At 32.5% G+C, this 19,075-nt stretch overlaps 1 protein-coding gene across 10 annotated transcripts in view; it reads right to left on the minus strand.

Moving 5' to 3' along the window:
* unc13c (unc-13 homolog C (C. elegans)) overlaps positions 1–19,075 on the minus strand; it is a 328,781-nt gene that overhangs the window by 50,113 nt on the left and 259,593 nt on the right. For 7 of the 10 annotated variants that reach the window (NM_001441457.1, XM_087291368.1, XM_087291370.1 and 4 more), the window contains 2 exon segments: positions 11,902–11,979; positions 18,917–18,994. In NM_001441457.1, the coding sequence (NP_001428386.1) occupies positions 11,902–11,979; positions 18,917–18,994 (156 nt within the window). 10 annotated transcript variants of the gene reach the window in all.

Raw genomic sequence — 19,075 nt, forward strand, 5'->3', positions numbered from 1 at the left:
ACTATAGAAGTCAATGGTTACCGGTTTTCAGTTTTCTTCAAACTATCTTATTTTGTGTTTCATATCATATATCATGTATACTATTATATATAATGTCATATCATATCATGTCATATCATATCATATCATATCATATCATATCATATCATATCATATCATATCATATCATATCATATCATATCATATCTATCATGTATCATATCAGATATCATATCATGTATCATATTATATCATATATATATCATATATTATGTAATTTATCATATCATATTTCATATCATATCATGTATCATATTATATCATATATCACAGTGGTTCTCAAACTGTGGTACGTGTACCACTAGTGGTACGCAGGCTTCCTTTTAGTGGTACGCGGAGAAATGAAATATGTCAAGTACATGCTACACACAATTCAAAATTTATAAAAAATTATGTATATAAAATGCTATATATAACATATAGCCTAAATTTCTGAGGTAATCTGTGACATTTTTTTAACTGTGCAGATTTGTAGCTGCTTTACTGGGCCTACTATGCTAATGTATTTCAATACTGCTTATTTTTGGTGGTACTCGGAGAGACAATTTTTTTCTGAGGTGGTACTTGATGAAAAAAGTTTGAGAACCACTGATATATCATATATCATATCATATCATGTATACCATATATCATGTCATGTATCATATCATGTATCATATCATATATATCATATAATGTCTCATATCATGTCATATCAAATCATATCATATGTCATATTATGTATCATAACATATATTATACCATATATCATATCATATATCATAACATCATATTTCATATCCTATCATATCATATCATATTAAATATCATTTTATATATCATATCATATATCATATTGTATATTATATCAGATATTTTTATTTAATGCCATGTAATTGTTTATTTGTTAATTAAATGTTTTTTGCCATAAAACCTGACATAACCTAACACAAGCTGAAAACCTGTAACCATTGACTTCCATAGTAGGAAAAACCCAGACTATGGAAGTCAATTCAAAAGATCTCCTTTAAGTGTTCAACAGAAGAAAGAAACTCGTAAATGTTTGTAACCTCTTGACGGTGAGTAAATATTGAGTACATTGTAACTTCTGAGGGAACTGTCCCTTTAAACAGAACTTTAAAACAGCGGTCTGAGTGTGTGACTAAATCCTGAATTGTGCTTTCTTCATCAAACCGAGCGCTCCAGATATAACCCCGTTCCCAAAGCAATTAGCGAACTCACAGAAGAATGTAATTACAGTGGCTCGTTATCGTGGATTTATAAATAAAGGATCCCGAAGTGTCCAAGAAAAGCTCAGATAGTGTTAGAGAGCAGAAACAGAGATTGTGGCCATCAGACATGCTCAGGTGCAGGACACAAACCCTCATCTACTGACCATTTCACAGCAACTTTCACTAATTAAGAGGATAATGAGGTTTATAATGAATTTAACGTTACAGTGTTAATAGTTCACTTTAGTGCTTAGCAGAGATCTGTCACTGATTATAAGTCTGTCGGACCCCCCGGGTTTTAGATACTCTTAAATATTCATAGTTTGCTTTCTTAAATCAATACTCATTCATTTATTCATTCATTTTCTTTTCGGCTTAGTCCCTTTATTAATCAGGGGTCGCCACAGCGGAATGAACCGCCAACTTATCCAGCATATGTTTTTATACAACGGATACCCTGGAAACACTGGGAAACACCCATACACTCTTGCATTCACACACATAAACTGCGGCTAATTTAGTTCATCACTTCCCCTATAGTGCATGTGTTTGGACTGTAAGGGAAACCAGAGCGCCTGGAGGAAACCCACACCAACACGGGGAGAACATGCAAACTCCACACAGAAATGCCAACAGACCCAGCCGGGGTTTGAATCAGCAACCTTCTTGCTGTGAGGCGATTGTGCTACCCACTGCGCCACCGTGACGCCTAAATCAATACTCACGGGTGCTTTTTGTCCTGTCCTAATTAATACATTTTATTTTTATTTAATTATTTAAATTATTTTTATTTTATTTTATTCTGATTTATTTCATTTAAATTAAATTTTGTTTTTTAACAATATTTATTTTCTAAATGTTTTTTTTTCCTCATTACCATTATGGTTGTATGATTTATTTATTAATTGTATTTTGTTTATTTAAGCATTTAATTTTCATTTGTGAAATTTTTTATTGGAAATGACATTTTCACAAAAAAAAAAAAAAAACATTACCCTTATGGTTGCATGATCTATTTATTTAATTAAATTGTTTTTTTTATTTTTTATTTTATTATAAACAGATATCATGAATGGACAGACATTGTATGTATTGATCCATACATTTAGACCAATTTATTTACAAGTCCAACAAATGATATCTTAAATAAATACTAACTGCATCATTTGTGTGCCGATACACAAAAACAAATTACATTTATTTAATTCTGTGATGGCAGGATGGCGGTGCAGTGGGTAGCACAATCGCCTCACAGAAAGAAGGTCCCTGGTTCAAGCCCCGGCTGGGTCAGTTGGCGTGTCTTTGTGGTTTGTATTTTCTCCCCATGTTTGCGTGGGTTTCCTCCGGCTGCTCCGGTTTCCCCCACAGTCCAAAGACATGCGGTACAAGTGAATTGGGTAAGCTAAATTGTCCGTAGTGTATGAGTGTGTATTAGAGTGTAAAACATATGCTGGATAAGTTGGCTTTTCATTCCGCTGTGGCGACCCAGGATAATTAAAGGGACTAAACCAAAAATAAAATGAATGAATGAATATATATATATGCCTATACATATCTATACATAATACATATCTATTTGTGCAATATTCTGCCAACAGCAGAACATCCAATAGTAACAGCACTCGTCCAGCCTCTTAACCACCCTTGTGTATTACTCCACCAACATACAGCAACAAGCAGAGCACACTCTACAGTTTGACAAATATTGCAGCTGTTGGGCAACATAATGTACTTTTGAGGCTTTTTAGGTGAGAATGTAGTTGTTTTGATTGAAACTATGCAGTTTATTTATAAGAATAGTGCCTATTTAAAAATATTTATCATTTCTGAGAGACAGTGCGTCAGCAGCCATTGGTCTGTCTTTGAGCAAATACAGTTGATGATGTTCAAGCTCAAGATGACAGAGACTCAAAATAAGCCTTAAGAGAAAACAGCGTAATTTCAAACTACAGCAGATCAAATCATTATTAAACTAATAAATGACTTTCTAAGTCGATCTCTCTCTTTTGTATGTTGTAGTGCTGTATTTATTACATAGTAATAATGTGATCTCCCGATTGCAACAGAGAAATACTGGGAAATCTCTGTAGACCGATGACATTTCATGCCGTTCAGCCTTATAATCTTAACATGTGAGCAAAATCACCTGTTTAGTCATCATTTTAGACATTACGCTAGAGAATCATTCAAACACTAACGTGACGTTAGTGAATGAGCAACGGTTTCTGCTGTTCTAAAGTCAGCTGCAGATGTGAATGAATGGCGGAAAAAAAGTAGTTTCTCTTACAAAAGGGTTTTGAGACTCTTTGTGTTTATTTATACACACGATTATGCCGTCAAACTGAAATACAGGTGGGACGCTAAGGCAACGCACGTCTCCCACCAGTGCCACACTGCACTGCTACGAGTGTGATATATATATATTATGAAAGTCAATTATCTTCCTCAAACAGGAAACTCAAACAGGTTTAAAACATGTGAAAGGGTAAGTAAATGATAACATAATTTCTAATTTTGAGTGAACTCTCCCTTTAAAATGTTCATGGTTACAGGTTTTCAGCTTTATTTCCAAAATCATTTGAATATTACTATGTGATTGTGTACAGAACAAACCACTGCTGTTCAATAACTTACCTTCAGTAATTAACCCAGCAAAGCCTAGTTAAGGATGCTAGTATCTTTCAAAATAACTAGTAAAATAATACCTATGCTTATCATGGCAAATAAAAAACAAAATTAGTTATTTAAACTATTATGTGTTGAAAAAAATCTAATTAACAGCACTTGGGAAATAATGTTAGGCTACTAATTCTGCCTTCACCTGTAGATCTTGTTTTATTTGAGGTCACGAGTAAATGAGATCACTTTTTTTTCAACATTGCGTACACTATCATCAGCATCATTTATTAATAAACTCTTCATGCTGGAAACACAAGCAGGTTAGTCATGCTTTGGGGGTGGGACAGGAAGTAGTAGGAGTGACAGGAAGTGAGGTGGGTTTTTAGATGAGTATATTCATGCTTTTGCTGCTAGAACTGATTAACTGAGACAGTACAGAGCAACGTGAATTATTCACAACTAGAAAACTGCAGATATCCAGTGCAGGGCCATCTTTTACTGTGTTTAATGTTGCTTTAAACCTTGTGTAATGGGTTTGTGAGTAAATGATGATTAAATGTGTGATTCCTGCAGCTGTACTGGTTGTACACGGCTTTTGTTGTTGAGCAAAGCCATATAAGAACCATTACTGGCTCCCCAAAGAATCTTTTAGTGAACTGTTCCTAAAAGAACCATGTTTTGTTTGTTTTTTTATTATCATTTTTAAACATGATCATCTAAATCAGGGGGTTTCAAATTGGGGTTTGAAAGAGACCCTAGCATGTATACACTTAACGGCCACTTTATTAGGTACACCCTATTTGTACCGAGTTGGACCCCATTTTGCCTTTAGAACTGTCTTAATCCTTGGTGGCAGAAATTCAGCAAGGTACTGGAAAAAATCCTCAGAGATTTTGTTCCAAATTGACATGATAGCATCACACAGTTGCAGCAGATTTGCCGGCTGCACATCCATGATGTGAATCTCCCATTCCACCACATCCCAAAGGTGCTTTATTGGATTGAGTTCTGGTGACTGTGGAGGCCATTTGAGTACAGTGAACTCATTGTCATGTTTAAGAAACCAGTCTGAGATGATTCATGCTTTATGAAATGCCGCGTTATCCTGTTGGAAGTAGCCATCAGAAGATGGGTATACTGTGGTCATAAAGGGATGGACATGGTCACCAGCAATACTCAGGTAGGCTGTGGTGTTGACAGAATTCTCAAATTGGTCATTCATTAATTAATTGAGTTACTGCCATGTGACTGACTGTGATTAGAAACTTGCATTAACGAACAATTGGACATGTGTACCTAATAAAGTGGCCGGTGAGTGTATATATAAAATCTACAAAATATAAAATATAAGGATTGACATACTAATCACAATTTTGATTGAAATAACTAAATAATGATAAATTATATAAGCTAAAATGATAAATTAATTGTAATGTTTATAAACAATACATTTTTTTGCAATGCAAATATTATAAGATAATTTTTAAAAACATGAGCCTTTCATATGATTTTTATTCAAATTAAACAGCTATCATAACACACATAATAATTTATAAGATAGAAATATATTTAACAAAATATTTTTAATAAATAAAAAATGCCAAAAAATTATAATCTTCTTTTCTAAATGACAAGTCAAATTTTAGACTTTAAAATATATTCCAATAATAATTAAAAATATATTAAATATAATTCAAATAAACAAATAATACCAAAATTAATTTTAATAAATGGATGAACACTAGATAATATGTATATAAATAAATACAGAAATAATAAATACAGAAATGAATAACTACAGAAATAAACAAATAAACACATAAATAAATAAATACATACAGAAAAAAATAAATATATAAATGAGTGAATAAATAAATACAAAAATAAATAAATACAGAAATAAATAAATATAGAAATAAATAAATATAGAAATAAATAAATAATTACAGAACTAAATAAATAAATAAATAAATACAGAAATATAAAAATAAATAAACAAATAAATAAATAAATACAGAAATATAAAAATAAATAAATAAATAAATAAATAAATAAATACAGAAATAAATGCAAAAACAAAAAAAATACAATAAAATAAATAAATAAATAAATAAATAATTACAGAAATAAAAAAATCTATAAATACATAAATAAATGCATAAATAAATAAATACATGAATAAATAAATATATAAACAAATAATTACAGAACTAAATAAATAAATACATAAATAAATAAATAATTAAATAAATAAATAAATAAATAAATACAGAAATAAAAAATAAATTCATAAATAAATAAATAAACTAATTAATGAATAAACACAAAAAATACATACATAAATACATAAATAAATAAATAAATAAATAAATAAATAAATAAATAAATAAATAAATAAATAAATAAATCCATAAATAAATAAATAAATAAATAAATCCATAAATAAATAAATAAATCCATAAATGTAATTAACAGAAATTCATTCTAAATATATTTTATAAATAGGCTTTTCACATACACTGCAAAAATGCTTTAATATCCATAAATTGTTAAATCAAGAAGAATTTAAAATTAAAAGTAAAGAATAAAAGTCTTTACATCTGCCAATGGGGTCAGCACAATAAACTTGTTTCTAAGTTGAATTATAAATATTCGACCTATTGCCAGATTATTTTAGCTAATTTTGGGGACAACACACTTAATTTTGACTCATTATTTCTGAAAACAAAACTTAAAAAAAAAAAAACTATAGAAAATTTGAAATTAGAAAATTATGCTTGAATTAAGAATTTTTAGATATTTGGACTAAAATCAAAACAAAAACTCCAAGAATCAAAATAGTAGGATTAGGATATTTACCTTAATAATCTAAGGACATGAAATATATATAAGCAATATCATATTTTAGTATTCATGGCATCTAAACGTCTGAAAACCCCTGATGTAAGCAAAGCACTTCCCCTATACAGCAAATAAGTGCAATGAATGGATGTTAACGGTCCTTCATGGAGCATCGATGCCAATGGTGAAGCTTTATATTGAGCGTGTAGAGAGATGTTCAAGGAAACCTGTCACACACCTTGCAGAAGACCACAGTCCCTTCCTCCTGGTGCAAGAGCCCAGAGGAGACCAGGACGACAAGAAACACAGATTTACCACATTTACACCACACTGAAGAAGCACAACACACACATGCAGGATTCACTGCTGTTCTGCTGCGTTCATCATCCATTCCTGCAACCATGAGCTGAGCTTTTGCTGTTTCTATGGCAACACTGCACATCAAACAACATCAGAGCTATCGATATTTACATTAGATGTCACCTGTGCTGTTGTTATCTATTGGAAGGAATGCGTCAATAGAGCCGCCATTTTAGTACAGGGTAGCGCTCCTTTGAAATGAATGCGAGACCAAGCTGCAGTGAAGGACTGTGGCCATCCAAATCCAGAGATATACACATATACACATGTATCTATGATCGGGAGTTTCCCCATGGTGAGTATGCAAATATTTATTTAAATAACGATAATTTTACATTACTTTTCTTTATCGATAAGTAACCGCATGGGCATTCCTGACAAAGAACATGTGTTTGTGTGCATGAAAATGTATTATCCTTCATCCTGTTAAATTTGGTCTAATCCGTGTCCTGAAACAAAGCCCCTCTCTTGATTTCACCTCTCATTCTAACGGAGGGAGAGATTCGTTTGTGAATGAATCTCTGTTACGAACGACTTGTTCTTTTAGCCAACAATAATACAAGTTTCTGGCACCGCAGTATCTTGTTGTCATATTTAATTGACATTGTTTGCTTATTTTATTTACCAAAACTAGCATAAGCCTAGTGTTTAGTGAAAGTTGATGCTACTTTGCCTTATGGTGAATGCAGTTAGAGACTGTATTATCATCAATAACGTTTCTTTTTGAGCACAAAAGTTTGTAACATACACTGTAAACAAATAATCTGCAAATCTGAAATAAATAAATAAATTAATTAATTAATAAAAAACACAAAAATGAATGAATAATACAAAAATAAATAAATTAAAAAATTAAAAAATACAGAAATATTAAAATAAATAAAGAAATTATTTAATAAAGAAAGAAAAAAATACATAAATAAATAAATAAATACAAAAATAACTAAATACAGAAATGAATGCAAAAACAAATAAATACAATAAATAAATAAATAAATAAATACAGAATTAACTCAATACAGAAATAAATAAATAAATAATTATGGAAATAAAAAAATCTATAAATACAGAAATAAATTCATAAATAAATAAATACATACATAAATAAATAAATAATTACAGAAATAAATAAATTCATAAATAAATAAATAGAGAAATAAAAAAATACATTCATAAATAAATAAACTAATTAATGAATAAACACATAAAGAAAAAATACATACAGAAATACATACAGAAATAAATAAATAAATAAATAAAGACAGAAATACAGAAATAAATAAAAATAATAATAATAAACAAACAAATAAATAAATAAATAAATAAATAAATAAATAAATAAATAAATAAATAAATAAATGTAATTAACAGAAATTCATTCTAAATATATTTTATAAATAGGCTCTTCACATACACTGCAAAAATGCTTTAATATCCATAAATTGTTAAATCTATGGTGAATGCAGTAAGAGACTGTATTATCATCAATAACGTTTCTTTTTGAGCACAAAAGTTTGTAACATACACTGTAAGCAAATAATCTGAAATTTTACGGTTCGTTTCTAGCAGCTAGGGTCGATCATGTGCAATCTCTTCCTTAGTGGGTAGTGCGCACCCCACAACAGAACCTGCCCTTTTTATAAGCTTCATTTATTATTCGTTTATTCCAATGCAGGAAATTATAACGGAATATAGAAATAGTTTTAAAACAAATCTTTGCACTTCATAAACTAAATTAAATATGTGGGCTAATAGATGTGTTCAGTGGAGTAAGTTTCCACCGTTTCCTAACTCCACCAAAGTAAAGGAGTAAAGAGTAAAAATAAAGTAAAGAGAAAGTAAAGAGGCTGAATGGAGGAGGCTTGTTCTTTATCATCGTGCTGCAGATGCTCTGTTTAACTGTTTTCTCACTAGTGAAGCGTTCAGGTTTTACACTTACAAAGTTCGCCATGTAAATAGAAAATGCACCATGACACGATGCAACTGACTCTGATTAGTTAATGCACATTAACACCTTAACTCATTAAGAGGATAAGCACAACCCTGTTAGACCATGCGCCAGGGTACAAACCGTATTTCTCCATCCTTAAAATAGCAAAAGTGGATTCGGACACGACCTTCATGCTTTTGTGCCATGCGCTTTAGACTTTACACTTAAGGCTCCTACACACTGGGACGTTTTTTGTTTGCGTTTATTGTCAGCATTTTACGAGACGTTTATCAGTGTTCAAACCCAAGCGCTTTTCACTGGCCTCAAGCAAAAGAGTACGCTAAATCACTCTTTTGACGTTAGATGGCGCTGCACAACTATGAGCTTCTGTCACCCGGTTATAACACAGAAGAATTGGAGGAGCGGAAGTTCACAGTCACATGCATGTTGTTAAATTTAATGGTGACTCGAACTATCATGGTTTGTTCAAGCAGCAGGTCCAGGGTTCCGTTCTTCGTACGTGGATTACTCAGTAAACTGGATTTGGATATTGACAATTTGACAAGATCCAGGATCGTTTCGTTCTTCAAAGCTGATCCGAGAGTTGTTGTCATGGCAACAGTTCTGCTAGGTCAAACCTGATCGGGAGCAGGTTCAATTCATATAAACAGGATTAGATCGGCTCAGTTCAAGCTAAGATAATACAGAAAGTTTGTTCCGAATTCTGATATTTTCTTACAGTAGTAGTTATATACACTTGGGAAAATGGTACATATTTTTTAACTATATATATAAAGTTATAGTCATTATTAATAAAACGTATGCAATCTGCACCCTCGAAATGAAAGTACAAAGAGAAAACTTATTGATATGAACTTTTTAGATCGCTTTAGTACAAATTGTGTATAATAGAAATGCACAATATGTGACTTTTTTTAAAGCAATAATACATTTATGCAGTCATAAACATGTTTTGTTAATATGCCAGTGATTTGATGCTTCACAAAAGTTGCAGACACCTTTACCAATATGAAAATGCTTTTGTAAACAACCAGTTATTCTTTACACCGATTAAAAAACGGCTACTATTATAAAGAAAATCTTTTCTAAATGTAGAACTAAATACACTGATTTGCATTGAAATACATGATGAATACTCTTGTCTTGACAAATGAAAGTGTAAAGCCTGCAGCTCACAACAAATGTGGAAAGTTCTTGCGTGTCATATTTAACAAACCGTTTACTGCTAATTTGATGTAATTTTGCTCACATGGAAAAATGAATATTAATCAGATGATGTCATTACGCTGCTGTGCCGTCAGCCAATCGTTGCATTGCTGATCATGATTTCGAGGATCGATAGATCTGTCCTTCATAACACACGTAGCGATCTCAGATCAGTTCATCCAGACATTCTAATCTGATTCGCAAACTTGTTTGAAGAACCAAATTAGTGAGAGATCAGTTATCAAGATTAAAAGATCCAGGATCTGCCAAATAATCTCAGATCATTTAAGCGAGTTACGAAGAACGGACCCCTGCTCTAGCGATGAAGAAATTATTATTGTTTACCAGTGCAATAAGCAGCTCCACATTCATATCGCCTCTGGGCATCTTCTTTAATGTGCGCTCGCATTGACAGTTTTGTGCTTGAGCGCCTCCAAGTGCTGTTTACTGTAACTTCAGCAGCTCCGTGCACATAAACAAAGGTGCCGATCTGATTGGTGGAGATGGTTTTGACGGCGCGCGTCAAAACCAAAAAAAACCGAGCATGAGGCGTTTTTTAAAAAATGACGCTTTTGCGCGGGGCGTTTTGCGCGTTGGTGTGCACAATCACATTGATGCCCTTTATTTAGTTACGAGGCGTTAAATGTCGACGGAAAAAGCGAGCAAAAAGTGTGCACGGGCCTTTAGATCGTTGTTTTGGTTTAGTATATTTGCATAGAATTATCCCCAATTAATCTGCAATTTGGGTGAGGCAGTGGCGCAGTAGGTAGTGCTGTCGCCTCACAGCAAGACGGTCGCTGGGTCGCTGGTTCGAGCCTCGGCTCAGTTGGCGTTTCTGTGTGGAGTTTGCATGTTCTCCCTGCCTTCGCGTGGGTTTCTTCTGGTTTCCCCCACAGTCAAAAGACATGTGGTACAGGTGAATTGGGTGGGCTAAATTGTCAGTAGTGTATGAGTGTGTGTGTGAACGTGTGTGTGGATGTTTCCTAGAGATGGGTTGTGGCTGGAAGGGCATCCGCTGCGTAAAAACTTGCTGGATAAGTTGGCGGTTCATTCCGCTGTGGCGACTCCGGATTAACAAAGGGACTAAGCCGACAAGAAAATGAATAAATTAATGAATAATCTGTAATTCCTGATAGAGTCATGAATAAAATTAAAAAAGGATGCGGTAATACTGTGCAGCAACACATCCAACATGTGATGGTGTTTGTATGCAGCCTGTTAAAGAGACAGTTCACCCAAAATTGAAATGTACTCACTACTTACTCACCCTTAAGTGGTTTCAAAGCTTTATGAGTTTCTCTCTTCTGTTGAACACTAAAAGAAGATATTTTAAAACCTTGACATTCATAGTAGGAAAAAAACCTGCTATGGAAGTCAATGGTTACAGGTTTTCTGGCTTTCTTCTTAATATCTTCCTTTCTTTTCAACAGATGAAACTCAAACAGGATTGAAACAAGTAAAGGGTGAGTAGATAAATACAGAATTGTCAATTTTGGGTGTACTGTCCCTTTAAGAGGAAGAAGCAGGAGTCTCCTTATGAGTCTCATGGCCGCAGTTATTCAGACAGGTGATGAACGCAGCTTTACAGCAAAGGATCTTCTACAACTTCACTCACAGTTAGTGGAAAACAGAAAGAGTCTGGAGTGTTACGGTTAGAGTGAGTGTATTTCTGACCTGTTTTCCTCCCATGGACTCGAACATCTTCTCCAGCTGGACTCTGAGCTGCTGGATGTTGTTGAGGAGGATACAGGGCTGGAAGAAGAACACACAGCAACAAGAGATGATTCTCATTTGCACATGCAGTCGGCCTTCAATCCACAAACAGGTATCTGCACAGCTGTAAACACACACACACACACAGGCACACACACATGCATGTACACACAGGCACGCACACACATGCATGAACACACAGGCGCACACACACATGCATAAACACACAGGCACACACACATGCATGTACACACAGGCACACACACATGCATGAACACACAGGCACACACACATGCATGTACACACAGGCACACACACACATGCATGAACACACAGGCGCACACACAAACATGAACACACAGGCGCACACACACAGGGATGAACACACAGGCACACACACATATACATGAACACACAGGCACTCACACAGGCACATGCATAAACACACATGCAGGAACACAAATGCATGAACACACAGGCACACACAAACATGCATGTACACACAGGCATGCACACACATGCATGAACACACAGGCACACACACATGCATGAACACACAGGCACACACACATGCATGTACACACAGGCACACACACACATGCATGTACACACAGGCACACACACATGCATGAACACAAAGGCACACACACATGCATGTAGACACAGGCACACACACACAGGCATGAACACACAGGCACGCACACATATACATGAACACACAGACACTCACACATGCATGAACACACATGCATGAACACACAGGCACACACAAACATGCATGTACACACAGGCATGCACACACATGCATAAACACACAGGCACACACACACATGCATAAACACACAGGCACACACACATGCATGTACACACAGGCACACACACATGCATGAACACACAGGCACACACACATGCATGAACACACAGGCACACACACATGCATGAACACAGAGGCACGCACACACACATGAACACACATGCGCGCACACACATGAATGTACACACAGGCATGCACACATTCATGAACACATGCACACACATGCACGAAACCACACATGCATGAACACACAGACAGACACATGCATGAACACACTTGCACACGCATGAACAAACAAATGCACGCACTTAATTGCACGCACACACACATGCATTAACACACATGCATGAACACATGCAAAGACAACGACAAACACACACACACACAAACATGTGTTTGCATACACACACACATGAACAAACCCACATATGCATGAACACACACGCAGACTCATGCACGAAACCACACATGCATGAACACACAGGCATGCACACACATGCATGAACATACGCACATAACTGCACACACACACATGCACAAACACACTCATGCAAAGACACACATACACACAGACACACACACACACACACACACACACACACACACACACACACACACACACACACACACACACACACACACACACACACACACACACACACACACACACACACACACACACACACACACACACACACACACACACACACACACACACAATCTAAACTCATGTTATTGCAATGCACTTTGGTTAAAATGTCTCAGTCAGAAACCCATTGACCAGACCGCTGTTGACAAACAGATGAACTAGAGATGTGACAGTCCTGCATATGTGAGTTAATTGGACGGGTAGGAGTGTGTAATTAGTGCAGGCCTCCATCAGCTAATTAAAGCGTCTGCATCGCCACACTAACTAAAGGTCACATGTCAGACGAGTGACGAATAGCTGTGAATCTCTGAAAGAAAATATGAAGCCGTCGCGCTAATTGAAATGAGAGAACAAGACGCACGGTCGTAAAATGAATTCAGGACGATCCATGTAAACTCTGCCTGACTGATTTATAAGCAAGAACGCATTAAAGGCAAGATGCTGCAGGAGAACACGGTAAAAATTATTGATTGCATTAAGAACAGAAAACATTTTTGTATTAAAAGTTGTGCTGGACAAAATTTAATCAAGAATAATCACATAGCATAACAACAACAATAATAACAATATTAATAATAATAACAACAACAACAACAATAATAACAATAATAATAATATTAATAATAATAATAATAATAATAATAATAATAATAATAATAATAATAATAATAATAATAATATTAATAATGAAAATAATGATAATTGTAATAATAGTGATGATAATAATAACAATAACAACAAAAATAATAATAATAATTATTATGATAATGATGATAATAATCATAATAACATAATAATAATAATAATAATAATAATAATAATAATAATAATAATAAAATAATAATAATAATAATAATAATGATGATAATAATAATAATAATAATAATAATAATAATAATAATAATAAAATAATAATAATAATAATAACGATGATAATAATAATAATAATAATAATAACAATAACACAAATAATGATATTAATAATAATGATGATAATAATAATAATAATAATAATAATAATAATATTATTATTAATAATAATAATAATAATGATGGTAATAATAATAACAATAACAATAATGATTATAATAATAATAATAATAATAATAATAACAACAACAAGAATAATAATAACAACAATAACAATAACATTAATAATAATAATTGTCACAAAAAATCTCTTTTTGTCCATGTTTGTCAAGTTGCCAGACCTTGCATGAACCTCATCACCTCACACAATTGACAAACTATTCAAAACTCATAGTATTTTTTAGCTCAATCTGGCAACATGCATTATAACCCAGTTGCACTGTTAATTTCTGCACCGTCAGTAGTAGCAGTATATAGTATAGGAGTTATTTAATAAAAAAAATAAGTTACCAAAGAATCACTTTTTTCCATGTTTGTCACATTGCCAGATCGTGAAGCTCATCCTCTCACACAATTGAGGAAATATGTAAAACTCAAAGTATTTTTAGCTCAATCTGGCAACATACATTATAACCTGGTTGCGCTGTAGATTTCTGCACAGGTAGTAAATGCAAGATTTGAATGGCGGCGTTAGCAACGTCATTAGTAGCAGTATATAGTATAGGAGATATTTAATACAAACAAGTTACAAAAAATCTCTTTTTATTTGTCAAGTTGCCAGATCTTGAATGAAGCTTAACATCTTACACAATTGAGGAAATATTCTAATTTCAAAATATTTTTTAGCTCAATCTGGCAACATACATTATAACCCAGTTGCACTGTTAATTTCTGCACAGGTGGTAAATGCAAGATTTGAACGGCGGCGTTAGCAACGTCAGTAGTAGCAGTATATAGTATAGGAGTTATTTAATACAAACAAGTATTAAAAAAATCCCTTTTTTCGTAAGTTGCCAGATCTTGGATGAAGCTTAACATCTCACACAATTGACAAACTATTCAAAACTCAAAGTATTTTTAGCTCAATCTGGCAACATGCATTATAACCCAGTTGCGCTGTTAATTTCTGCAAAGGTGGTAAATGCAAGATTTGAAAGGCGGCGTTAGCAACGTCAGTAGTAGCAGTGTATAGTATAGGAGTTATTTAATACAAACAAGTTACCAAAAAATCAATTTTAGTCTGTGTTTGTAAAGTTGCCAGATCTTGTATAAAGCTCATCACCTCACACAATTGAGGAAATATTCAAGTCTCAAAGTATTTTTAGCTCAATCTGGCAACATGCATTATAGCCTGGTTGCACCGTTGATTTCTGCACAGGTTGTACATGCAAGATTTGAAAGACAGTGTTAGCAATGTATATACTATAGTAGATATTTCATACAAGCAAATTACCAAAAAAAAATCTATTTTTTTTCCTTGTTATATTTGTAGTATAATAATAAATAGGTATATGAAATGTGCTGCTTCCAACCTCCTTTATTCAGCCGTAGTGCCTTCTGGGACATTGCGAGTACTATGAAATTCGATGCATCCTCAATATCAATAATACACAATTCTGTCACGGGTCCTCTGTTCTTGCGGATTTGAGTATTAAAACTTTTGCAGTTGATGATGATGATGATGATGATGATGATGATGATGATGACTTTACACGAAAACACAAGGATCGCTTAAGACCGCACATCGAGAAGCAACTATAGTTCACCCAAAAACTGAATTTAGTTTCTATTTACTCACACTCAAGTGTTTTCAAACCTTCATGAGTGTCTTTTTTCCTGTTGAACACAAAGATACTTTGAAGAAAGCCAGTTGCTATGGAAGTCAATGGTTACAGGTTTCCATCATTCGTCAAACTACCTTCCTTTGTGTTCAACAGAAGAAAGAAACTCAAACAGGTTTGAAAGGAGTGAAGGGTGAGTAAATGATGACAGATTTTTTGTGTTAAAGATGCAGATATTCTGAGGATGAATTGAGCTGTCAGTCGTGCGATGGATCTATCCTTCCAGACTGAAGCAGAGATACGTCTTTAATTACCGGCCGGCTGATTTTCTCTCTATGCTTCTGTCATGGCACTTAAAAGATACATCTGTCTCTCCTCGCGTCCTGCGTGTCAAGCTATTATAATCATTACAGGAAGACTGCAGGCTAGAACAAAAGCAGCTTTGAGCTAGCGCCGCGAACGCTGTCATTTCTACACAAAGAGAGCAAAGTTAAAAGCACAGACGGGAACGAGAGAAGGTCTCTGTGTTTATATGTCTCTTTGTGGCCTGCATGTAAGCGTCTCCGGGATAATCCCATTAGGATGTGTTCGGACAATCTCAGGGTCGTGGCTTTAAAACACGCTGAGCTTTTATGATGGAGCAGGTTTAAAGTTCATCAGGGTTTCTGCAGGTTTCATCAAGTCCAATTTAACTTTCTTTTCAAAAGTTTGAGTTTTATGAGATTTTTTGTCTTGTTTATAGTCCAAATATCAAGATAATTTCAAGAAAATGATCCTTAATTTAAGTTTGTTTAGATATTTGGACCAGAAACAAAAACTCTGTAATGCTTTGTAATATTAGTTAATGCATTTATTTATATGAACAAACAATGAACAGTAGCTTTATTACAGTATTTGTTCATGTTAGTTAAAGGGTCATGACACACCAAAACACATTATTTGAGCTGTTGACAGTCGTGTATGTATCCCACGCTGCTAAAAACACTATTAGGGCACATATATTTCACAAAAAAAAAAAAAAAATCATCATGATTTTGCTTTATTTCGAGCAAATTCATTCTTCCGTTTGTGACAAGTTTTTGAAGCTGCGTCACGCCGATTAGATCCTTGTGTGCAGAGGTGGATAGAGTATCCAAAATCTATACTCAAATAAAAGTACTTGTGGAAATTTTTACTCAAGTAAAAGTTTAAGTAACAATCTTAAAAGTTACTCGAGTAAATAGTTACTACTTACTTTTCATTTTATATATATATATATATATATATATATATATATATATATATATATATATATATATATATATATATATATATATATATATATATATATATATATATATTTATATATATTTATAAAATGAAAAGTAATAATAATAATAATGATAATAATAATAACAACAGGTGATTCATTCTGCTGTGGCGACCACTGATTAATAAAGAGACTAAGATGAAAAGAAAATGAATGAATGTATGAATGAATAATAATAACAACAATAATAATAATAATAATAATAATAATAACAATAACAATAATAATGATAATAATAGTAATAATAATAATGATAATAATAATAATAATAATAATAATAATAATGATAATAATAATAATAATAATAATAATAATAATATTAATAACGATAATAATAATAATGATAATAATAATAATAATAATAATAATAGTAATAATGATAATAATAATAATAATGATAATAATAATAATAATAATGTTAATAATAATAATAATAACAACAATAATAATATTAATAATATCATTATTATTATTATAAATAATAATAATAATAATATAATAATAATATTAATAATAATAATATTAATTATTATTATTATTATTATTATTATTATTATTATTATTATTATTTTAAATTATAAATTATGTCACAAAAAAATCTCTTTTTGTCCATGTTTGTCAAGTTGCCAGATCTTGCATGAACCTCATCACCTCACACAATTGACAAACTATTCAATACTCATAGTATTTTTTAGCTCAATCTGGCAACATGCATTATAACCCAGTTGCACTGTTAATTTCTGCACCGTCAGTAGTAGCAGTATATAGTATAGGAGTTGTTTAATACAAACAAGTTACCAAAGAATCACTTTTTTCCATGTTTGTCACATTGCCAGATCGTGCTAGTTACTTTTCATTTTATATATAAATATAAATAAATATTTATATATATATATATATATATATATATATATATATATATATATATATATATATATATATATATATATATGTATGTATATGTATATATGAAAAGTAACTAGCACGATCTGGCAATGTGACAAACATATATATATATATATATACATATATATATATATATATATATATATATATATATATATATATATATATATATATATATATATATATATATATATATATATATATATATATATATATATATATATGAAAATATTGTTCGTCGCTAGTTTGTTATTTACCAGTGCATTATGATTATTATAGTTATAATCGTTATAAGGATTACTAAATGGTGTGTATTGCTCATAGTTAGTCTCATTTGTAAATACAATAACTAGTAAAACCTTGTTGTAAAGTACCAAAAACTCTAAGCAAGAATAGCATTTATTTGCAATGTAAGACTATTATAACAGTATAATACAAGGTTAACTGCTTAGGATATTTTTTCTAATGCCTTGTTTTATTTAGACTTCTGATTGGGTCGCTTTGCATGAAAATAGGATATTTAAGACCTGTTTAAAATGATTTAAGCCCTACAACACAATATTTGTATAATTGTAAGGCTTTTTAAGGTCTAACGTTTGACATTGTGAGACATTTTAAGAGTTTTTTAAGACCCCATGAACACTCACCACTTTCTCTTTGCTGAGATGATTGCTGAAGTCTTTGGAGATGATGGCTGCATACTGGATGAGCACTTTATTTATGGTCTGGAAAAAAAAGAAAAAATTGATTTATATATTACAGGAAACAGTGCACAAGTCTGTTTTATTGTTTAAAGACATAAAACA

The sequence above is a fragment of the Danio rerio genome, chromosome 18 (assembly GCF_052040795.2).
Source record: "Danio rerio strain M-AB ecotype USA chromosome 18, GRCz13ab, whole genome shotgun sequence".
NCBI lineage: Eukaryota > Metazoa > Chordata > Actinopteri > Cypriniformes > Danionidae > Danio > Danio rerio.